This window comes from Globicephala melas, chromosome 1, assembly GCF_963455315.2.
Source record: "Globicephala melas chromosome 1, mGloMel1.2, whole genome shotgun sequence".
Lineage (NCBI taxonomy): Eukaryota > Metazoa > Chordata > Mammalia > Artiodactyla > Delphinidae > Globicephala > Globicephala melas.
In genome coordinates, this window is record NC_083314.1 from 187,341,990 (window position 1) to 187,366,020 (window position 24,031).

The 24,031-nt window shown below is 61.9% G+C and overlaps 2 protein-coding genes across 2 annotated transcripts; one reads left to right on the forward strand and one right to left on the reverse strand.

Annotated features, from left to right (window-relative positions):
- The first annotated feature begins 117 nt into the window (after positions 1–117).
- TMEM240 (transmembrane protein 240) lies at positions 118–5,826 on the forward strand. The gene is made up of 4 exons (XM_030881477.2): positions 118–273; positions 472–578; positions 4,808–5,016; positions 5,149–5,826. The coding sequence occupies exons 1-4, from the start codon at positions 217–219 to the stop codon at positions 5,295–5,297; spliced, it is 522 nt and encodes a 173-aa protein (XP_030737337.1). The 5' UTR covers positions 118–216; the 3' UTR covers positions 5,298–5,826.
- A 65-nt stretch (positions 5,827–5,891) lies between these two features.
- Positions 5,892–23,628, reverse strand: LOC115866143 (ATPase family AAA domain-containing protein 3). Its single transcript, XM_030881423.2, has 16 exons — positions 23,322–23,628; positions 19,947–20,023; positions 19,227–19,328; positions 19,049–19,108; positions 18,483–18,552; positions 18,113–18,278; positions 17,874–17,943; positions 17,337–17,492; positions 16,768–16,824; positions 16,463–16,588; positions 16,149–16,273; positions 15,013–15,064; positions 14,618–14,688; positions 13,646–13,813; positions 12,473–12,581; positions 5,892–6,674 (listed from the first exon to the last, which is right to left on the reverse strand). The coding sequence occupies exons 1-16, from the start codon at positions 23,521–23,523 to the stop codon at positions 6,525–6,527; spliced, it is 1,761 nt and encodes a 586-aa protein (XP_030737283.1). The 5' UTR covers positions 23,524–23,628; the 3' UTR covers positions 5,892–6,524.
- Between the last annotated feature and the right edge of the window lie 403 nt (positions 23,629–24,031).

Sequence of the window (24,031 nt, forward strand, 5' to 3'; positions counted from 1 at the left end):
GCGGCGGGCGCGGCGAGCGCGCGGGCCGGGCGGCCGAGGACCCCGGGAGCGCCGCGTCCCCTGCCCCGCGCCGGCCCCGCGCCTCCTCCCCGGCCGGCGGCGGTGGGTGCGCGGCGGGCTGACCTCTGCAGAGGCGGCGGGGGCTCAGCATCGGGCCGGGGCCGGGGGGGCGCCGGGGCCGGGGGGCGGCGCTCCGGCCCGGCCCGGCCCCGCCCGATGTCCATGAGCGCCAACACCATGATCTTCATGATTCTGGGGGCGTCGATCGTGATGGTGAGCGGAGGGGCTTCCCGCGCGCCCGCTCCCCGCACCCGCTCCCGCCTCCGCGCCCGCGCGCCGCCTCCCCCTCCCGCGGCTTGTTTACCGGCCCGGGCGGCCTGCGCTCCCCCATCCCCAGCGCGTCGGCCCCCGCCGGGGGGCGCCGGCCCAGCCTCTCGCTCCTCGGCGCTGACCGGTCATGGGCTCTTCCAGGCCATCGCGTGCTTGATGGACATGAACGCGCTGCTGGACCGATTCCACAACTACATCCTCCCGCACCTGCGGGGCGAGGACCGCGTCTGCCACTGCAACTGTGGCCGGTGAGTCTGCGCCCAGAGGGGCACACGCGTGATCACACATGTGGGGTGGAGGTGGGGCCCACTGGGGCTCCAGCGAGCTCCATGCAGGCCGGGCTGCAAGGCCCAGCTGGGCCAGGCCGGTGGGGGCTGCTGAGGCTGGCGCCAGGCCGGGTGGGGGAAGGACCGGCCAGCTTCCGTGGCACAGAGGTGTTCAGGAGTGGGGAGCATGCCCGAGGCAGTAGGACCCCCTCCCAAATTGCCTTTAGAGAAAGGGCCCGCGGGTGACGGGCAGAACGGGTCCAGGGCCTCCTGGCCCGGGGCGTGGAGACCAGGAGAGCAGCAGCCCAGCCTGGTGTCCCGGGAGGGATCCTGCGCACGGCTATGCCCACAGAGGACACCATCCTCCTCCCTGGGCCCTGAGCTGTGTCCATGAAATTTCCTGGGAGCCAGCTAGGGGGAAGAGCAGAAGGTCAAGGTGGGCAGGGCCTACCTTGAGGGGCATCTGGCCCAACCCCCTCGCTGTGCACGGGAGGAACTGAGGCCGGGGGTGGAGTCTGCTCAAGGTCACACAGAGAGAGGGGAGAGCCCAGGTCCCTACACCCACTTTGTGACCCCCCCCCATTCTGTGCACATGTAGTGATGGAGTCTTCCTGGCCATGCATGTTTGTATGTCCATGTACGAAATAAACATCTTCTCATGAGACGCGCATGTGTGTACCGTCTGTGCATATACATGTGCGCACACGCAGCAGCCCCTCAGCCCCACGCACGCTGGGGCCCCCGAGAGGGCGGACAGAGGCTGAGCAGACAGACTTGCCCAGGGCCATGCGGCCGGCAGGGAACTCGTGCTCTTGACCCTGCCCTGTGCTGCTGCTCCAGGGACGTGTGCACACGTACTGGGCGAGGGGTGTGTGAGAGGACAGTTTCATGCCTCACTAAGCATGCTACATGCCTGTGTGTGCAGACCGGGTGTCGAAGCAGAACATGGGCAGCAGGGCAGATGGAGATGGGCGTGTAAACGGCCCTCACGAGTGTTGGCCAGGAATCATCCGGAGTGCTGGCTGGGTGGCCACACCCTCGCGGAGATCCGCGTGTTCCTGCCTGGTGCACACGGCCCAAGGCCAAGGAGCGGCAGGAGGTCAGCTCCACGCTCCCTGGGCCGACCCAGCCTGGGGGTGTGAGCGGGGGTCCTGAGACCCTCCCGGAGACCGGAGGTGTGCCCGCCACCGGCCCAGGGTTCAGCTCCCTAAACATTAGTGAGGCCCATTTTCCGTGCAGGGCTGTTGCAGTGTGACCTGCACGTGTGTGCCTAAGACCTCACACTGAGGCCCTTTTGGGCAGACAGGGTGTGTTTTCAGAGTGTATTTGCTCCGGGGATGTGTATGGGTCATATGTAGTGTCCAGAGTACACGTGGATTGTGTAAAACAAGTGCCCATGGAGTGCAAGCCACAGCGAGGCCTGAGTGCACAGCTTAGACACAGACAACACGAGAGCCACGCCTGCTGTAGGCGTAGAGTGTTTCCGTGTGTGTATGTGTCCATGTATGTGTGCTTTGTACACATCACTGCATACAGGCTGTGTAAATTCCGTGTACAAAGTATTCTTGTATATTGACAACATGCATGTGTGTGCGCAGTACATGTGTGTAACGCGATATACAGCACCCACGTGCGCCCTGTGGGCACAGTGAATGTCTGCAGGGTACAGTCTGGCATATCAGGCCTCTGTGTACGAGCCATGTACACACGTTGCCACAACGGACTCTGCTTGTGTGTACACCCCGTTTGCAGAGAAGGCGCACACACACTTGTGTGCCTTCTACATGCCGATACGGAGAATTTTATACAGAGGACACGTGTGTAAATGCTGTGAGGCGTGCGTGCCAGCAGGCTGTGTCTGTGGGTGCACACCCGTGCATATGCCACGGTGCCCACAGAGAGGATGGCTGTGCGCAAAGCCCAGTGCATGTGCATCTCCATGTGACACGCACCGTGCTCGTGCCCGGGCGAGCGTGCACATGCACACATGTGGAGCTCATGGGCCGAGTCCATGGTATACACGCCATGTCCTGTGCATGTGGCCGGCGTGTATACACAACATGCGTCCGACCTCAGGTAGACACATGCAACATGCGTGGCCCAGGCAGGACACATGTATGTACACATCACGGAAATACGTGTGCACGTGGGTGACCTGAGCCCCCACCTGCCCCCCCCCCACCCCGGGGCCTGCCTGACTTGGAGGAAGGAGGAGGGCAAGGAGCAGGGGAAGAGCGGCAGGTGCTAGGACAGCCATGGGGGCACAGGTCATGACCTTTGACCCCCTGGAGGTCCCCCCCCACCCCCCACCCCCGGGGCAGTCGGGGCCCTGGCCTTGTCCTACTTGCAGGGGCGTTTCTGGCTTCCTCGGTGACTCCATCTTCAAGTTTCCTGCCCTGTCCAGGGGTAGGAAGTCGTGGTCCCGAGGAAGACCCTCCCTGTCGGGGTCGGGAAGGCAGGAGGGCAGGAGATGGCGGCGACGCTCAGTGTTACCAGCTGCTGGGGGCCTGGCCTGGGTGACGAAGGGCGTCCTCTGCCGCTACGCATTCCGGCGCTCAGCAAGGGTTCTCCACCCTATTGATGACTGATGAGGGCCATTGGCGAGCTGTGGCCACATGGGCTACGGCCGCCACCATGTGTCAGGCAGTCCTCTCCAACTAACCCAGGTGTGGTGGTCCCTGCTCAAGGGGCCGTGGTGGCTGAGGCCCCACCTACTCTGGACAAGCTGAGCCGGATGGGCTCCAGGAGTCCCCAGGGGAGCGGGAGGGGGGTAACATGGGGCCTGCCCGCTGCTGTCTCCACGGGGTGGAAAGCACTGTGTGGCCCCCACTGGCACAGGGATGTCGGTGATGGACGGGCAACAGGGGCCTGGGGTCAGGGATGTCCTGGGGGGTTTCCGTTTGTGAGGAGGTCCCTGGGGGGCCGGGGAGGGTGGCTCATGTTCAGTTGCGAGGGGGGGACGGGGACCCATCTCAGCTGGAGACCAGGCAGAGGTGTCGACATGTAACCGAGGGAAGATGGGGAGAAGCAGGTTGGGGAGGGAGGAGCTATTTTTAGGTGCAAATTTGAGGTGTCTGTAGATCCCACGTGGAGACGCCATGCAGGCAGCTGGAGCTCAGAGCAGACGTGGGGTGCCGCGGGGACGTGCTGGGGGTGGAGAGTTGGAGAAGCCAGCTGAGGGGCTCGGTAGGAGGGGAGCCAGGCAGGCGCACCCCAAGGTGGCTCCTGCACTTCGGGGAAGGAGGGGCCCCAGGGTGACTGGGGGCTCAGGGTGCACGGACCCCACACGCCTCGGGCACCCAGGTCCTGCAGCTTCTTCTCCCCGGCCCTCCTGTCGGTGGTGGGGGGGCGTGGAGCCCAGAGTCTGTTGCCCTGGGTACTGGTCTCTGGGCAGGGCCACCCAACCCGGGATCGTGGGGCCCAAAGGGCTTCCTGGAGGAAGAGAGGATCCAGGCAGGCCTGAGGCTAGAGGGAGCCTTGTGGGGAGGGTTCAGTGTGGCCTCCGCCTGGATTGTCAAGGGAGGGGAGGCTGAGGGGAACGGCCCAGGCCTCAGTGGGTGCTGGGATGCAGGGGACAGACCATGGTCCAGGGTCTGTCCCAGGACCTGGGATCTGTGTGGGGCACGGTTAAGGGGGTGCCCCCGGGCCTCAAGCACAGAGAACTGGGGCAGGGGAGGTTCCTGCAAGGGACAGAGGGGCAAAAGGAAGACCAAGGCCCAAGGCAGGGCTCATCCCACACGGCTTTCCTTGGAGGGGAAGCTGAGGAAAGGGCGGAGTGACTGCAGGGTGGGAGGGAGAGGCCAGAGGGGCAGTGCCCCAGGAGCCAGTGGGGGCCTCTGGGCACAGGCCCACGGGCGGGCTGTGACCCTGTCACTGGGCGGGGGCACCCCGCCTGGGCCCTCGCCCCGGTACGCCTTCTCCACCTGCGCTGTGCTCCTGTCACCGTGTCAGGGTTGCCTCTGAGCCCCGGGCTGGGCAGAGGGACGAGGGTGATGCGTGGAGGCCAGCCACTGGACTTCACGCTGACTTATGACCTCGCACACTCCCATCCTGCGGGCAGCCTCCCACCTGGTGACCCGGGTCCTGGGCGAGTGCGCTGGCCCCTCCCGACCTCAGCACCCCACAAGGTCTGCTTCAAAGACCCCTGCAGGCAAACGGGTGCAGCTTGCCCGCCCCGCGGGACAGGTGCCAGCCCGCCCTGCCGCCCCCAGGCACCACGTCCACTACGTGATCCCGTACGACGGGGACCAGTCTGTGGTGGACGCCTCCGAGAACTACTTCGTGACAGACAACGTCACCAAGCAGGAGATCGACCTCATGCTGGGGCTGCTGCTCGGCTTCTGCATCAGCTGGTTCCTGGTGTGGATGGACGGCGTCCTGCACTGCGCCGTGCGCGCCTGGAGGGCGGGCCGGCGCTACGGTGAGTGCGCGGCGCGGGGACCCGGAGACAGCCTCGTCCGCGCCGGGGCCACGCCCTCTCCCACGCCCACGCCATGCCCACTCCCGGCCCCGCCCACCAGCCCACGCCCTGACCGCGCCCCCCGCCCCGCAGACGGCTCGTGGACCTGGCTGCCCAAGCTGTGCAGCCTGCGGGAGCTGGGCCGGCGGCCACACAGGCCGTTCGAGGAGGCGGCCGGGAACATGGTGCATGTGAAGCAGAAACTCTACCACAACGGTCACCCGAGCCCGCGGCACCTCTGAGCCGCGCGCAGGACTCGCGGGGCCGCCGGCCACCGCGCCCACGCTCACGGGACTGGACGGCCGGCCCGGGCCAGGGCGCCCGCGGCCGTCGGGCGCGTCCGGCGGAAGGTGCTGTCTCCTTTTCTTTTTATAAAGGGGGTCGGGGTGGGGCCGGGGCGGGGGCGCGGGGACAGCGGCACCGGGGGCGCGGGTGGGACCGCCCGCCCAGCCCAGGACCACGTCCGCCGCTGGAAACCGGCGGCTTCCTGTGCGCCCGCGTCTGTCTCTCCGTCCGTCCGTCTGGTTTCCGGAGCCGGAGCCAGTTCTGCCGGAGGCGAGCACGGCCGGGAGCCGGGTGCGCCCACGTCTGCACACGGGGGCACGTGCATGAGGCGTGTGCGCCCGCGGCCCGCAGTGGGGGCGCGGGCAGGGGTCCGGGGGAGGCCCGGGCCCAGCAATAAGGCTTCTGAGCCCCGCGGCGGCAGCCCGGGTCGGGCGCCTCACTGTGACTCCCACCCCTGCTGGTCAGTAAATTCTCTAGAAAGCTCCAGCCTCTGCCTCTTCTTTTTGCCTCTGCCCCAGGGATCCGCACATCAGCCATGAGACAGACACTGAGACGTATCTGTCAGTTTTTATTAGATTCTGGATAAAAAGACCCCCAATTCCAATCCGGGAGAACTTCGCCTTCTGTGGGCTGGCAGTCCCCCCGCTCCACACATCCTTGGCCATCGCGGGTCGCTGGGCTGGTTCTTGGCACCCGGCTTTATGGGTTCACAGACCTCAAGGGCACTGCCCTCCCGAGGACAGCTGGGCTACACAGAGGTCAGCTCTGCTCATCATGGGCTCGGGTCTGGCCCTGGGAGGGACTGGGCAAGGTCAGGTCCTTGGCCAGGCCCCCTACTGCTGGTCACTGCTGCAGCAGCCAGCATCTGCCTGGGACGCTGTGCTGCCAGCTTGGCCGCTGCCCCGGGCATGGCGGACAGTGCCTGCTCCCCGTCTGGGCCGGGCTTGGAGGGACATGTCTCCCAGGAGTGTCCTGGGGGCGGCTGCGGGGTCAGGGGAACCAACCCCACCTCAAGGCTGCACCGCGCAGCTGGTCCTGAGCAGAGGCCTTTAATGCTGCCCTGCCGCCCTGAGCCTGACCAGAGGAAGGTTACACACGCCGGGAGGGGGGCGGCTGTGTGGTGTCACCACGTCCGCTGGGAGCTGGGGCACCTGGTCAGCGTGCTGCAGGTGTCCAGGCCCGGCTCACTCGGCCTGTGAACTTGGGAGCAGGGGCCGGCTCCCCTCTGCCTTCAGCCACTGCATCTTCTGCTTGTGCTGCTGGATGGCATCCTGGACCCGGGCGTCCATCATGGCCTCGGTGAGGACCCCATCCTCAGAGGCATACGCCATGGCCTGGCAGGGGAAGAGAGCACTGAGGCAGGGCAGCACAGGGGCTGCCCGCGTGGGGGAAGGGCCTCAGCCTGAGGCTCCTCAGGGCCCACCAGTCACCACTCACCCGTGTAGGCCAGGCCTGACCCAGGGACAAGGCAGCCTGGCCAGCCCCATCCTTGCTGCACTTGCCGCCCAGAACCCAACTCCTCTGGGGCAGGGGCAGGTGGGGCAAAGCGTGGGCTGCTCTCCCGGGCCTGCGCTCAGCTGCAGGAGGGGCCTGGCCGCTCAGCATGAGGCGCACGCCGACATGCGGCAGCACACACGTGCTCGCAGGCGACCCTGCAGCCCAGAGCAGCTGCCATCCCTGCAAAACCCGGGGCCCTGCCCGCGCCCCCGGCTGGTGCCAATGCTGGCTGCTCCACTGGCTTTCTCAGTGGCTTTCGAAGAAAAGAAACCCAGAGGCCCGCTGTCAGGGGGCAACCCAGCCCTCAACCGCAGACCGGAGGGCCCTGCCCCGTGGACAGCAGGGCTCAGGGCCAACGAGCAGCCAACAGAACCACCACAGGCCACGCAGACACCAGGAGAGGCAGAGCCCCCGGGGCCAAACTGCCCTCCACGCAGAGCGCTCGGGGCCCCACTGTCTGCAGACGGTCCTCCCAGAACCGCAGGCTGCCGTGGTCCGGGCTGCCGGCAGCGCTCTGCACCCGCGATGCCCAGGTTCCCGGGCCGTGCACGTGGGCGGGGTGACCACAGTTCGGCTCACCGGGCCCCAGCGTGGGCCACAGCACTTCAGCTGCCAAGGCAGGTCTCCTCTGGCCAGGCTGCGTGCCTCCTGGGTGACCCCGGGCCCCAGCTGCTTCCTGTCACCCAGCTGTGGCTCTGACATGTGCACTCAAGTGTCCACCGAGCAGGGCGCCCAAGCCAGTCCAGCTGTTTCTCTCTAGGTCCCTAGGAGCCTCAGCCCACGCAGGACACAGGGAGCAAGTTCCCACCATCCGAGATGACCAGTCACTTTGCTCCCCACACGGCTGTTCTCAGCGCCTGGCTGAAGCTGCAGAGGGAAGGGCCGTCCCTGAGGCCTCCTGCGAGGAGCCCGAGTTCTGCAAAGCAGCTGAGGTGGGGTGGCAGCCAGAGGGGGTCCCTGATGGGGAGGGGCAGGTAGAGGGTGTGCAGCGACTTTACCACGGAGAAGCCAGCTGGGCACCACGGACACCAGGGGATCCAGGCCAACATCCCTGTGATGTCGTGTGGATGTCTGGTGCCCCCTGATACGATGTGACCAGAAGGGGCCCTCACCTCTGGTTTCCTCCAAAAACCCACAATCCCATTCCACTCATGAGAAAGCCATCAGACAGACCCAACGAGGGACGTCCTACAGGACTCCTCAAAACTGCCGGAATCGTCAGAAACAAGGGACGCCTGACAACTGTCACAGCCCAGAGAAGCCCGAGACAGGAGGACTGAATGTCATGGGCATTTGGGTGGGTTCTGGGAGAGATCACGTCTGAGGTGGAATTGAGGGATGTGGTGAGACGGCCAGTGTGGAGGGAGCTGTGCTAGCCTTGCGACTTTTCTGTGAACCTGGAATTATTCAAAAACAAAAAAAATTCACTGAAAAAAGCTTAAAGGAGAGCTAACACCCATCCTTCTCAAACTCTTCCAAGCACTGGAGAGGAAGAAACACTTCCTACTCACTCTGAGGTCAGCATCACCCTGATACCAAAACCAGACAAAACACCACACAGAACCAGACCCTCTGTGAAAACTGATGCAAAACGCTCAATGAAATCCTAACAACCGAACTCGGTAGCGTATTGAAAGGACTATACACCGCAACCACGCGGGCTCTTCTTCCCTGGAGTGCAAGGATGGCTCACCTAGGCAAAAATCAACCTAGGTGAGTAAGTAAGAGGACAAAAAGCACTTGATTGTCTCAATTAATACAGGAAAACATTTGGCAAAAATCAACACCCTTTCTTGATGAAAACAATAAATGAGGGGGAATTCCCTGGCAGGCCAGGGGTTAGGACTCCACGCTTTCACTGCCGAGGGCCCAGGCATGATCCCTGGTCAGGGAACTAAGATCCCGCAAGCCGTGCAGCACAGCCAAACAAACAATAAACTAGGAATACGAGGAAATTTCCTCATCCTGATAAAAGCCAGATAAGAAAACATCAGCAAACGTCGTCTCAGTGGTGAGAGACTGAAAGCTTTTCCTCTGAGATCAGGATCAAGGCAAGGATGCCCGTTTTCACCACTTCTAGTCAACAGAGCACTAGAGATTGTAGACAGATCAATCAGGCAGAAAAAAGAAAAGACATCCAGACTGGAAAGGAAGAAGCAAAATTAACTGTCTGCAGGTGATATGATCTTATCATATATAGTAAATCCGAAGTAATAAATTCAGCAAAGTTGCTAGACACAAAATTAATGCACAAAATCATTTGTGTCTCTACACAGTAACACTGAATAATTGGCAAAGTAATTAAGAAAACAATTCTATTTACAACACCATCGAAAAGAATAAAATACTTAGGAATTACCTTACCTAAGAAGGTGAAAGCCTTGTACACTGAATTTTGCTAGAATTAAGGACATGAAAACACAGAAAAATATCTGCGTTCGTGCATTGGAAGACAACGTTGTTATGAGGTCAGTACTACCCAACGCAATCTACAGATTCAATGCAATCCCTATCAAAATTTCAATGATGTTTTTTGCAGAAATTAACACACAAAAAATCCACCCCAAAATTCATATGCAATCTCACGGGGCCCCAAGCAGCCAGAACAATCTTCAATAAGAATATGTTGGAAGTCTCCCATATCCCGGTTTTAAAATCTACTACAAAGCTACAGTGATCAAGACAGTGTGGTACTGGCACTAAGACAGACACAGGCCAGTGGAATAGAACAAAGAGCCCAGAAATAAACCCTCACATATGGTCAAGTGACCTCCAACGAGGATGCTGAGATCACTGAATGGAAACGACAGTCTTTTCAACAAGTGGCGCTGGGAAAACTGGATATTCATACACAGAAGAACAAAGTTGTACCCTATATACAAAAATCAACTCTAAATGGATCAGAGATCTAACCCTAAGACCTCAAACTATAAACCTCATAGATAAAAACAGATGGGAGAAGCTTCCAGACATTGTATTTAGCAATGACTTGTTGGCTATGACAGTAAAAGCAGCTGACAAAAGAAAAAAAAAAATATTGGACTTCATCAAAATTAAAAACTTTTGTGCTTCAAAGGACACTATCAACAGAGTATAAAAGGCAACCCGCAGAAAAGAGGAAAACGTTTGCAAACTACTATCTGAGACAAAGTTAATATCCAGAATACATAAAGAACCCCTACAATTCAACAAGAAAACCTCAAACAACCCAGTTAAAAAAAGGTCAAAGGACTCGAACAGACCTTTCTCAGAGGAAGTCACACGCATGGCTAACAGGCTCACGACAAGATGCTCAGCATCACTGATCATCAGGGAGCGCAAGTCAACAGCACAGCGAGACACCACCTCACACCCATCAGGATGGCCACTACCAAAAAACAGAAACCAGGGCTTCCCTGGTGGCGCAGTGGTTGAGAGTCTGCCTGCCGATGCAGGGGACACGGGATCGTGCCCCGATCCGGGAAGATCCCACATGCCGCGGAGCGGCAGGGCCAGTGCGCCATGGCCGCTGAGCCTGCGCGTCCGGAGCCTGTGCTCCGCAACGGGAGAGGCCACAACAGTGAGAGGCCCGCGTACCGCAAAAAAAAAAAAAAAAAGTTAAAATAATGAGTTTTATGTTTAAAAAAAAAAAACAGTAGGTCCCCATGATAGGTAGCTGCAGGGTGAGAAGCACGGACCTGCACTGACAAAACCATCGCACGGGGGTGGCAGCTGCAGCGGGGTCCATGCGACACCAGCAGGTGGGCTTCGGGGAGCAGGTGCACAGGTCCCCGGCTGCTCAGCCTGGAGGGAGGAGGGTGGGCAGGAGCCACCACAGTGGCCCAGCCCCGTGCACCTGGGGCCACAGGGGAGAAACTCCAAGGGGACACACTGACATGTCCTGTCCCAGACGGTGGGACCCCCAAGGCATTCTGGCCCTCTCTCACAGGGGGTGGGGGTGGGGACTAGCAGACGTGCCCAGGGCCTGGCTGCCCAGGGGCTGGACACACAGGGAGCGCAGCCACGGGCTCTGGGCCTCCACACGCAAACGCTCACCCTCACATGCGCGTGTGGGGGCCACTATCCTCAGCTCCCCACACGCAGGCACACACAGGCCTGTCCCCTGGTTCCCCAACGAGCAGGGAGGGCAGGGCAGGGCGGGGGAGGGGAGGTGCGCCAGGGCGCTCCCCACCACTGGGACTGGGCGCCACTGGGACTGAGCCTTTGTCGCCCCCCAGTTCACGCTGAAGCCCTGACCCCCAGTGTGGCTGCACATGGAGATGGGGCTTCTAAGGAAGCGATTCAGGTTGGGCGAGGTCCTAAGGGTGGGGCCCTGATCCTACAGGACTGGCGTCCTTGTACGAAGATACTCTCAAGGGCTCTGCACAAGCACACAGCAAGAAAGCGGCTGGAAGGCAGCCAGGAAGCGGATCCGCATTGGAACCCCCCTCACTGGCATCCTGATTTGGGACCTCCAGCCTCCAGAACCATGAGATGAATGTCTGTTCAAGCGCCTGGCTGTGGCATTTTGTCACGGCCGCCCAGGCTAAGACACCCTGTTCGCCACTCTGTTGGTCGTGGAAACAGCCAACCTCGTGAGGCCTGGTTCCTGAGTGAGGCCAGCCTGGAGCAGGGCACCCTGTGACTCACATGAGGACAGAGTTTGCAATCTGGGGCTATCCGTTACAGCAGCATGACCTAGTTCATTCTGACTAATACAGCCCCCCTGTGTATCTGGGCAAGGATGTTCAAATCCAAGCAGATGTCTACGTAGCATTCGTGCTAAGTTAACAGTGGCCAGGTTGTCACGTGGCCACACACATGAGCCACTCAGCACCCTCCACCTGGCAAGGACCATGGGGAAACTTGTTCTGAATGGCTGCACCCAAGGCTCCCGGGAGTCAATGGGCTTCCCTGCCCTGGGCACCCGTGGAACCACTGCTGGGATGTTTCAGATGAAAGCCTGGCTATTGGGAATGACAAGAGCCACTCTGGCCTGTGTGCCCTGAGCCACAAGGTGAAGATGGAATCACCTCCCGTGGTCCAGCTGTCCTCAGGCCCTCAGGACTCAGCAAACCCATCCAAAAAGCCAGAACGCCTGAGGCCTTCACGCCCCCTCAGGCCTTCACGCCCCCACAGACAGTCCCGAAAGCAGCAGTCTGCCTCTAGGGGCTGGGAAGGCAACGCCCGACTCCTTATGAGGTCAGTCGCCTGCTGGCTCCTCACATTCTGCGCCCTCGGGCATGCTCCATCCCTGGCCCAGGCAGTGTCCCCCGGACCCTCCACCCGTCTGCAGTTTGCTGTGCCAACTGTCCTGGGCCCCAGCTTGGGACAAAGCCCAGGTTCCTAAGACCCTGAGCTTGATGACCACCGGACACGCTGCTGATTTGAGAGGGCCACGCCTGACCTGGGCCAGAATGACACTGGGAAGGACCATAACGCGCGAAGCCACGGACGGCCCCGGCCCATCCTCCCTGCTGCGGGGGGCAGAGGGTGGTGGCGGGAAGGGAGGGCATCATGTCACGTCTGTGCAGAAAATCACTCAGAAACACCCTGGTGGGGGGGAGGTGCAGGTGCCAGCCCAGTCACCTTTCGACAACTCTGAGGGTCCCTGGCTCGGTCGGGCTCTGGCCTGCGGGGCGCATCCCCAGCTCACCTGCCACGCCACAGCAAGCTGGGAGATCTCCCGGCCCGACATGCCCTCTGTCAGCTGTGCGATCTCTGAGCACTTCTTCCCGTAGTCAAACTGGGCCAGCTTCAAGCGCCTGGTAAAGAATTCCCAAGTGATGCCTGGGCGCCCACAGGACCCGGGCCAGAGCAGAGGCCCGTGAGGGACCCAGGCTCCCACACAGACGGAGAGCAGGAGCCTGTGCTGGGAAACCCCAGGCGGGACATGTCCGACCCCCTCACTTTAATGAGCTACCCCCTGCCCAACGTCCACTGCTGGGGCCAGGTCTGGCTGTTCCACCTTCCTACCCTGCTGGGCAAATGTCCCTTCCTCGTGGAGCCCAAGACGGGGCCTGGGTGGGGCACATGCTGGGCTTAGGGGCGGCCATGGGGCCGTTCAGGATGTGGGAGAACGGAGGAGCTCCGGGGGCCTGTTCCCAGCTCCACCGCCTGCCTGGGGGCAGGGACCCCGCCCAGCACTCAGACAGCAGCGGAGCTCCTAATCCCGCCCCCGCAGGCGGATGCCAGGCCCAGTGAGGCCTGGCTGAAGGCCCAAGAGAGCCCGCTCAGACTCCTGTGAAAAAGTGCTCAGAACCTCAGGCTGCACGCAGTGTCCAGGCTGCAGCTGGGCTAGGATGCGCCATCGGGAGCTGGAGCAGGGTGGGGAGGTGGGGGACTGGGGCCAGCCAGGGGCAAAAGGAAAAAGAGACCCAGATAAGAGAGCTTGGGGGCAGCTGTCAGACGGGTGGCAGGGGCAGGCAAAGCCCGCCGCAGAACAGAAGACGGCTCAGCAGCGCCAGGCAGGAACCAGGTCGGTGGGGCTGAGATCTGGTCCCCGGAGAGGGTTACAAATAGACCAGCGCTGGCTTATCTGGAACGCTCCCGACAACAGCGAGAGAGGGCCTGGACGAGCAGGGAGGGCACCCCCGGCCTGGTGGGCCCCGCCGTGTGCTGGGGAGGGGCCCCAGAGGGAGGCTCAGCGAGGCCAGAAGTGGGCCGGCACAGCCCGCCACTGCCAGGGCCTGACTGTGGCCTGGATCTGAGCGTTTCAAAGGCGGGACGGGGCAGCAGGGCCTCCAGTGATGGGCGATCATGACCCCACACGTGAAACCCAGGGGCAGGGGCACGGGCGGGGAGCGGCCGTGGTGGCGGGGACACTTACTGCTTTCCTTCTGTGGCTGGTTTAAGAACATACTTGTCAAAATACAGCCTCACCAGGCGCTCCCGCGCCTCTCGCCGCGGTAGCTCGAAGCCGACCATCTCGCCGATGCGGTCGTTGATGGCCCAGTCCAGCTGCTCGGGCTGGTTGGTGGCCAGGACCAGCATGAACCTGCAGCCGGCACACGGCGGGAGCTCAGGGCTCGGGGCCAGCAGAACCCGCCGTGCGGCGTCCTCACACGCGAGACCCTGCCGCACCGGCGCTGCCCTCTGCCTCCCATCCCTCCCTGTCTTGCCCCAGCTCATGCCTCTCCCCGACTGGTGGCCCAGCCATGGAAGCCTCCCTGTGTGCAGGAGGGACGGGGACCCAGGGACCCAGGTCTGAGACAGATCCCTGCCCCTCCCACACCAAGTGCTGGGGTCTTGAAGCCTGGGGCTCAGCTAAGCAGACGTGCCAACTCAGCAGGAACTCGACACGCCCCTGGGGGTCTCAGTGGGGGTAGGGTCTCCACCGGCAGCAGCTGCAGCGGGCAAGGCTAGTGAGTCTGGCGTGGTAGCCACGTTGGCTGACCGGCAGGGCTAGATGCCACCAGCGGGCAGGGGGCTGGAGGGACCTCACCCACCTGGAGGAGCAGGATTAGGGGGCCCAGAAGGGCCAGCCCAATCCTAGGGCAACCTGCGACCTGGGGCCCCTGGCTGTGGGGTGAGCCCCTGACAATGCATCTCATGGGCAGCTGGAAATGCCCAGGGCCTGAGCCAAGGGCAGTGGCCTGTGGACGAGCCTGTGCCCCTCGGCTCTGCCTCAGAGACCCCAGCACATTGTTTCCGCAGCTCCACAGACGCCCCACGGCGCCCAACGGGCCGTCCCACTGCGTCCGGCCACGTGGGTCAGGCGTGAGCCTGCTCGGGCGGCCGCCCCACAGCAGCCACGTGCGCTGAGGCAGTGCCACGGGCCCCGCACACGGGCTCTCCTCACTTGCTGCTGTGCTGGCCTGTCCGGTGCAGGAACGCGTTCAGGGTGGCCCTGAGGTCCTCGCTGATCTTCTCCTGCAGAGACAAAAGTCCGGCGTCAGGTCCGCACGCCGGAGTTCTATAAGCAGCCACGGGGGCGCTAAGGAAAGGCTCCGCAGAAAGGCGCAGCCCCCGCTCGCCCACGACAGAATGAATCTAAGTTCGAAGGCTGAAGCTTGACTCCAAAGACGCTGAACTTCCCCTTCTCAAATAAAATGGACGAAGAAAGCTCAGCTGAGGAGCAGGTTCCTGGTGACCTTCCCAGGAAGTGCAGGCACGGCGGCCCAGGCCGCCCACCCCGCCAGCGCCCCACCCGCCCTGCCCGCTCCCCAGGCCAGAGGGCGGCCTCCAGAAACTCACAGTCGCTCGCTTCCTGAGAAAGGCATCTGCTTCGTCCACGAAGAGCAGGAGGCTGCAAGGGCAGGGCCACGTGAGGCAGGCAGGGCACGGCCCCGCGGGAACCCCAAACTTTGCACTGCCCCCACCGGTACCCAGACCTTGGCCGCAGACGGGGGCATGTGAAGTACCAGTGTCACGAGAAAGTAACTAAAAATAGGCTGGTGACCCCTTGTCTTAAACGGTTTAAAGTCTCCAGGACTGGGCCTCCCTGGTGGCGCAGTGGTTAAGAATCCGCCTGCCGATGCAGGGGACACGGGTTCAGGCCCTGGTCCGGGAAGATCCCACATGCCGCGGAGCAACTAAGCCCGTGTGCCACAACTACTGAGCCTGTGCTCTAGAGCCCATGAGCCACAACTACTGAGCCCACGTGCCACAACTACTGAAGCCCACGCACCTAGAGCCCGTGCTCCGCAACAAGAGAAGCCACCACAATGAGAAGCCCGCACACCGCAATGAAGAGTAGCCCCCGCTCACTGCAACTAGAGTAAGCCCACACGCAGCAACCCTAACCCTAACCCTAACCCAAACCCAATGCAACCAAAAATAAATACATAAATAAGTAAGATTTAAACAAAAAGGAAAAAAGGAAAGAAAAGAATCTGCCAGCCAATGCAGGGGACACAGGTTCAAGCCCTGGTCTGGGAAGATCCCACATGCCGAGGAGCAACTAAGCCCATGCGCCACAACTACCGAGCCTGCGCTCTAGAGACCGTGAGCCACAACTACTGAGCCCGTGAGCAACAACTACTGAGCCTGCACCCTACAGCCCACGAGCCACAACTACTGAGGCCGTGCACCGCAACTACTGAGCCCACATGCCACAACTACTGAAGCCCACGCGCCTAGAGCCCGTGCTCCGCAACAAGAGAAGCCACCACAATGAGAAGCCTGCACACCACAACGAAGAGTAGCCCCCACTCGCCGCAACTAGAGAAAGCCCACGCGCAGCAACGAAGACCTAACGCAGCCAAAAATAAAATAAAACAAAGTCTCTGGGACCAAGAGGCTCCCGGACCTTGGGGACAGGCTGTGGGGAAAGTCACCAACCCCCCTTCCCAGCAGGAGCCCCAGGGCCACCCAGGAGGCACCCAGCTCACCCTCGCCGGCTGGTGTTGGCCCAGTCAAAGACCTTGTGCATGGCGGTCACGCCGTCCCGCCCCATGGGGGCCACATCCCCACCCGTCATGATGGCGTAGTCCATGCCTGAGTGCAGCGCGAGTTTCTGGGTGGGAAAGGCACTTTAACGCCTGCTCCGTCTGCCCTCCAGCCCACCGCCCCGGTCGCTGGGGACCAGACCGCGTGTGGGGAGACGCCCTTCCTGGAAGAGCTGGGCAGGGGCCGCCTCCCATGTGCCCACGGCACCTCTCCCTGGTAGGTGAGACTCTACAACCCCCAGCTACTGTGCCCTCACCTTGGCAAACAGTGTCTTGCCCGTCCCAGGTGGCCCATACATCAGGATGTTCCGGTACACACTCCTGTTCTTCCTGGTGTTCCTCGTGGCAATGGCGATGTCCCGCACACGAGCCTCCAGGCTGGGCTGCCAGGGGACACGAGGTTTGGGGACGCTCTGCCGCTGAGTCCATCCCTCCTGAGTGCCTGGGTCAGTGCGAGAGGCCGCCTCTCCCTGGCTGGGGCTCAGCCAGTAAACCGGACTCCAGGAAGGCTGAGCAGCCCCGCCCGGGCAGGAAGGTCCCAGGGACAGGCAGCCCCACTTACGCTGAGGACGATGCCCTCCAATGCGTCCTGAGGCTTACTGAGGAGCCGCCTGCTGACCTGCGGGGCGCGGGGGGGTATCAGGGTCAACGGCGGCGCCCATGGTGCAGCCGCCCCAGAACACGCGTTACCAGCTGTCCTGGAGAAGGCTGGCAGGGGAGACTGTCGGCGACACTGACCTCTAGCGACAGCCCACAGCACTGCCCGTGGGTGCACAGCACCCAGGCCAGGCAGGAAGCCTGGCTCCCCTCGAGGAAGGCAGCCGACACAGGGCTGCTTCCAGCGACTTATCTTACGGGTAGATGGCTTGCTGGAGCCCCAGAAGTTTGTATACAAGCTCCAGTCCACCCAGGGGGACGGTCATGCCCACAGACCCACAGAGGGACGGAGCAGACTGGCGTGAGGGTGCCACCAGTGCTGACGCCACAGGGCCAGAGGAATAGCGTCAGGAAAGAGAGCCAAATGCAAATCTGGGAGCAGGGGAACAGGGCAGTATTGGGTAAAAAGGGGAAAAGGGGTCACGTGTGCGACTCGGCCGTAAGGCCACACGGACCCAGGAGGCCCGCGGTCACCTGCACAGGGTGCCTCAGCAGCTCCAGCACCGTGATTCGAGAGGTCTCCCGCACCAGGGACGGCTTCCCCAGCCGCGTCTCCACGTAGCGCCCTATGGCCGACGTGGCGTTCTTGGCGGAATAGATGCCGACGGCCAGCAGCGTCAGCCCAGCCACCTGGAACAGGGCAGGGGAGGCAGGTGGCGCCCACCCCATCCCCGGCAGAAAAGAGGGGCTCCCCCACCAGCTCCCTGAGTCTCATCCGGGCCCCACCAGTACCTTTCCAAAGGGCAGGCACTGGTGTGGAGATAAAACGGACGCCTGGCACCCCTCCCACACCCTCCTCCCAGCCCCACCAGGGCCAACACTGAGCTGTTCCGAGCGCCCCAAACACAAAGGCTGCGTCACTTGTGGCTTTCCAGTGGCAGTGGGGGGCGCGGGGGCAGCGACCGCCTCAGCCGTAGGTCTGTGAACGCTCAGAGCGCCAGGCGCCTCTCACAGCCAGCAGAGACCCCGACACGTGACACAGACCGCAAGGAAAACGGCAGCGTTGTTTACCGTGGCTGTCACTTTGTCCCAGTCTGTCACAAAGGCCTGGAATCCTTCACCAAACACGGTGCCAGCCGTCCTGCAGGGGAAGCAGTGGCATGACTGGGAAGGAATCGGGCTGTGCCTGTGCGCCTAGCCCAGCCTCCAAGGTCAGGCCCAAAGGTCACCGCAGAAGGACCGGCCAGGGGAGTAGTGGGGTGCCTGCTCAGGGGAAGGGGCGAGAGGATGCCCGCTGGGCACGGCCTCACCTGATGGACTCCAGGATGGTCTGGCGCTGCTCAGCAGCCTTCAGGCGGATCTGCTCGCGGGTGATGTCAGCATTGTCGCGCTCAGCCTTGGCCCGGGCACGCGCCTCGGCCTCCACCCGCAGCATCTCGTTCTTGTGCCGAAGCTCCATCTCCCGCTCCACGGTGGCTGCCCAGGGAGAGCGGGGAGCAGCGCTCAGCCCGAGGCCCCCCGACCCAGGATGAAGCGCAAGCGCAGGGTACCCCCCGGGTACCCCCCCACCCCCCTCTCCCAAGGGTCTCTGCGCTCGCTGCTTCACGCTGCTTGGGAAGCACAGGGCCTGAAGCAAGGCCCGTGGCCCTTGGCCCGTGAGCTCCCAGGCCAGGGCCCTACCTCGCCGCAGGGCCTCCTGCTTCTGCACGGACTCCTCCTGCTTCCGTAAGTTCTCCTCGTTGAGAAGTTGCTGAAAAGGAGCCACAAGGGAGAGGGAAGGGCTTCGAGTTTAGGAAACGGTCAACATCACACCAACAGGTTAGCTGCTCTGGCCTCAGAGATGTCCCCATCGCCCCAGGGGCTCCGACCCCAGGGGATGGTCGCCTTGAGGCCTGCAGGCTGCATGGCCCGAGGCAGGAGCCGCGGCCCCCAGCCTAGCTCGGCCTCAGAGCAGCCCTGACCCATAGCTGTCCTCACAAAACAGGTTTTTTGCTGGACTGTTTAATTTAAAAACTAAAACGCCCACAACAGGCTCGACGTTTGAATGCCCCCCCACAGACCCGTATGAATGCCCCCCACAGACCCGTCAGTCAGGGTCCCACCCGGGAGACCCTTGGGGCGGTACGGGCAGATCCCCACTCCTCCAAAGTAGTGGTTACTGCCGGGCAGACCCCAGGCTCTGGCCCCCACCCGCCCCAAGGGATGCCCACGCCCTCAGGGAAGACAGGCGGCTGGGCAGAGTTCACCTGCTGCTTCAGCTGGTCCTCATAGCGCTGCCGGGACAGCTTATCCTGGTACTGGGCCCTCTAGGGAGGGAAAGGGTGGTGTGCACACGGCCCGGGCACAGAAGCCATGGTCCAGGGTGGGACTCGGCGGGCGCGGGGCCCAAGGAGCGCCCCGCATGCCCCACCCCCGCCGCCTTACGGCCTGGTGCTGCCGCGTCTCCTCACTCAGGGTCTTCCTCCGCTCCTCGGCCTGCACCCGGACCTGCTCGCCCTTCAGCTGCTCCACGGCGGCCTCATACTCCTGCGCGACACACCAGCCGCCCTGAGCCCAGGACCTGGCCAGGCCTCCCGCCCCGATGCCCCTCCCCTGCGTGGGCTCCAAGGAGCCGGACAGCCTGTGCAGCGCCTGGGCAGGGATGCAGCCTGGTCTGCACCCCACAGGCCTGTGGGTGCTCAGCTGTAGCCTCACCTAGGCCCAGGAGGACCCAGACCCACAAGCAGAGAGAAGCCAGGAAAACGGACAGGGCCAGGCCCCAAAGCAGCCAGACGGTCTCCTGGGGCGCCTGTCACTCCCCCAGCCCCCTACACCGTTTCCGCTGCGCTTATGCCACGTGCCTGCTTTCTGATTCGCTTTACAACAGCCCGTGGTGGAGGGTAGAGCCTGTGCCTTTCCTATGCTGGCTCACTACGTGCTCAGAGTGACGGCAGGAGTCCCCCCTCGGGGAGACCAGACTCCTCACCCACATCTGCCCTTCCAGATAGTTCTGTACAAAACTCAGGCCACACACCTGTCTTTGATCCCCGCTTCCCTCAAATCCTAGAGGGAGGAGCTGCACCCACCGCCCATGTTCTGTCTGTCCGGGGGCCCCTCAGCCTCGGGGCTGCAGCCCACCTCTGCCAGCACCACACCCACACTCACCTTGAGCTTGGCCTGATGTTCCAGCTGAAGCGTCTGCTCCTGCATCTGTGCCAGACTCAGCGCCTCCTTGGCGTGTCCTGCAGCGGGGGCAGGTGTGTGGGCATCAGGACACCGGGCGAGTGTTCACAAGTGCCAGGGGCTGCTCAGGGACACCACAGCCCACCTCGACCTGAGCGCACGCGTGGCCACCCTGGTCGGACCTGCTCAGCCACCCCTCCCTCCAAGGGCCACCTGTGTATGCTCCATCCCCAGCGGAAAGCGTGTGTGCGCGGTCTGCCCCCAGGGGACTGTCACACTCCAAAGGGTTCCATCAGAGAGGCTGTCCCCTGCCCGCCTGTTGACAGCAGGAGGGTCAACATGGTGGTCATTTCCCCATTAAACAAAAAGCAAGCCTGTGGCTAGAACGTCCTTTAATTTTCCAGTGCGAACATTTTTCCTGGGCCTCTGATACCTGTTACTGATTCACAGACAGGCAAGCACAGGCAGGTAAGAACGTAAGGGGCAAACAAGGATTAAACCAGAAGGAAAAGACTTCCCTGGTGGTCCAGTGGCTAAGACTCTGTGCTCCCAGTGCAGGGGTCTAGGTCCCTGGTCAGGGAACTAGATCGTACATGTCACAACTACGAGTTCGCATGCCGCAACTAAGACCTGGTGCAGCCAAATAAATAAATGTTAAAAAAAAAAACCCAAAACCCAGAAAGAAGCCGATGCACATAGGCTGACAGCTCTTCACAGGCCACATGTTAGAAACACGTATGTGTGTGATTGACAACTTCCAGGTGTATTTTCTTCATCAGCGGAATTCACATGTGGAAATATGTGGGTATCCGGTGCTCTCCTTGCTGAAAACGCCTGCACGTCGGGCCTCTCTAATAGATCCGCGATGACAGAGTTCTCCTGTGCGCCACGCTTCACTACAAAAACTTTCTAACACATAAAAGCACGGAGAGAAGGTTGGGACCCCATGAGCCCACCTCCCTGATGCTACCACGCTCCCAGGTTGCTGCCCACACGTCCACCCTTCTCCCCCCCCACCACAATCTGTCTTATTTTTTGAGGCCTTCAAGGTAAGCAGCAGACCCCAGGACCCCAAGCTGCAGCACCTGCATCACTGACTACAGCGTAATCCCTGGGGTTCGCTGGCTCCAAGCACGTGTTTGGCACGTGGTGGAAGCTCTAGGGCTGAGGTAGGCTGGGGCTCGTGGTTTGGCTTCAGAGTATGGGGAGGACCTGCAGCTGGCCTGCTTACTCGCGCCGTGACCTTTGACAGGTAGGCTGACTGCTCCGAGCACCTTGCCTGCCAATGGAGCAGGGCGCTCCCTCCCCCGACCCGTGGAGTGAGGTGGAGAAAGCACGGAAATCGCTCAGCACAGGAACCCGCGAGCCCCCCGATCACAAGCTACGACCTCAGTGCTGACGACGATGACTGTCACCTCGAAGTCGTCCTACACCGAGATGTGCGAGCCGCCACGTTAACTGCACCCACCACAGGCAGGCACCCTGTACTTGCGTGGAGCACACAGCTCAAGGCCAATGTGCTGCTCTGGCGTCCAAGGAGGGCCTGGGAAACCTGGGGAACTGGGTAGCATCAGGCTGGGCCCCGAAGGACACAGACAGTGGTCAGGCTGTAAGAAGCAGCTGGGGACGTCTCTGGTTTGCGTGGAGAGAGCAGTGAGGTGAACAAGAGCGGGTACAGGCCAACCAGGGCAGGCACTCTGGCTGTGAACTGGGAGCATCTCCAGACAACAGGCCTGCAGAGGGGCTAAGGACAGAAGGGGCTCAGGCACCCTGGGAAGGAGGGTATGGGGACAGAAGGGGCGGCAGCCCAGGGTGAAACCTCCCCCATCGGCCAGCAGAAAAGCCAGGAAGGATGGCAGGAACAGAAATGAAGTAGAGTCCACACTTGAGACAGTATCACTGGATGTGGACGCCAGTGGGGTGGACCATGCCTCTAGGTGGTGGTAGCTAGGGACTCTGCAGGAGATGCTGCTTGCTGGGGAAATGGGGGAGCAGAGGCCAAGGCTCTGGGGACCCAGGTGGAGAATGTCCTGGGGCAAGAGCTCTGGGGCAGCCAGTGCAGGAGACCTGGGAGCAATTCACAGGCAGGAGCAGACAGGAAGTCGCTGCTACCCTCAGACACACCAAGGCTATTCACACCAGCCTGTACGTACAACTGTGTGGGTTTCAGAGGCCAAGAGTCGGCCTTCACATTTCAAAAGGAGGCAAACTTTGAAATTCTGGGCACGGTGAATGGGCCAACCCCCCCAACAAACCTAAAGTATTAGGTCTCGTGTCAGAAGTCTGTCATCATCTGAGGTTTCTTGAAGCCCAACCGTTGTCTCTCAAGCTCCTCTGCAAGCTTCTCTTCAGTCATCAAGTGATAACTGAAATTATCTTGCAAACCTAATACATCTAATATACTTAACACCCACTCTGAAGAGGGGCGTGTTCCAGCTAGGCCTAAGGAAACAGGCTGTTCTGTTTTGAATGTCCCTCCCAGGATCTGAGAACCAGAAAGGCTGGAGACCTTTGCCCAGGATGTTCTCGTGGCCCCAGCGGGAAGGCGGGGACTGAGCCACAAAGTGCCAGGCCACCCCCTCCTCAGACAGGAAGACTGTGCTCACCTCTGCTCACAACAAGACTGCTCCATAAAGTCTTCTTTGAGAATAGAGCACCTCTGCTTAAAAGTTTAAGAGCTACTGTATTCTTCCAGCTATTACCTACTCAGCATGTGCTATATTCCAGACCCTTAATCTTGATTTTGACACAAACTGTTAAAGCCACAAGAAAAAAGAAGGTTATGAAAAAACCCATGGGCTAAGTGAAGGTACACTCACCGCTGCTGTCTTGAGGGCCTGGGTCAGGAAGGTCATCAACTGGCCCAGGGCTGCTTGATCTGTTGCTTTATAGACCTCGCCTACCTGAACGCTACCTTTTTCCAATGATAAATGCAAATCTGCTTTATTTCCCTTAAGACCAACGCCCCTCAAACACGTTTCCCTTCTTAAGCGGAAAACTGCCAAGCAACCACCACGGACGGATCCCCTACCAGGCCACCCTTGGCCGTTCCACGTGGAGACGGCAAGAGGCGGTAACTGAAGACCAGGGTGCAGCCCTGCCAGCTGCTGCCTGTACCCTCTGAGTCCCCTCGGCACCGGTTTCCCCACTTGAAGGACGCGTGGCAACTGGGAAGATGCCAGAGGATCAGGGGATCCCGAACCTCCCTGCACGCAGGGTGGCTCCGGCTGGCTTACCGCTGGAGACCGGTTTCCCCCCGACGGTCACTCGCCGCTCGATCCCTCAGACCACTAAGGGCCACCGTGCCCCCGAGCCCGCCGCCCGGCCGCCCTCCCCGCGCCCAACCCCCGCACTCACGTGAGTGCTCCAGCTCGCGTGCCGCCTTGGCCGCGCGCTCCAGGCCCGTCGGGTCGAAGTTGCTCCATTTGTCCTTGGGCCCAGTCCGGTCCCCCGCGCCGCGGTCCCCGCCGCCCTCGGCCCCGGGCTGCACGGGCGGCAGCGGAAGCGGCGGCCCCGCGCCTTCGCCCTTGGGGCCCTTGATGCCGAAGAGCCACGACATGGCTCGCGAGCTCCACGCGCTGCCGCCGGAACCTGTAGCCGTTCGGACGCGCGCGACGCAGAGCACGGTCCACGCGCCGCGAGCCGGCGGCAGAGACTGCGCAGGCGCGGCGGCGGCCCTTCCTCCAGGGCGACGGATGCGCGTGAGGTCCATGTCCCCCCCCCGCGCGGCCCTCGGATTGGCTGCGAGGACCGTGACGTCACGGCATCGCTGCAGCGATTGCAGGAGCTGGCTCGGTGGGGGGGGCGGGTAGGCCGTCAGGGGGCGGGGCGAGATGCCAGGTGACCGGGGTTGGTCAGGAACGAAATTGAGGGTCTGGGCGCGTGCGCGCCCTTGGGTTCGTCATTTCCGCGTGGCAACGACACTGGCCCCGTTGCTATGGGCGCCCACAGAGTTCCGGCCCCCGGGGCCGCAGAGAGGCCAGTGCTGGAGCCGAGGCCACTTGATGCGCGGCGTCCCGACCGAGGGAGAGGCCTACGAGAGGAAGAGTGTGGGAGGCGGCCGATAG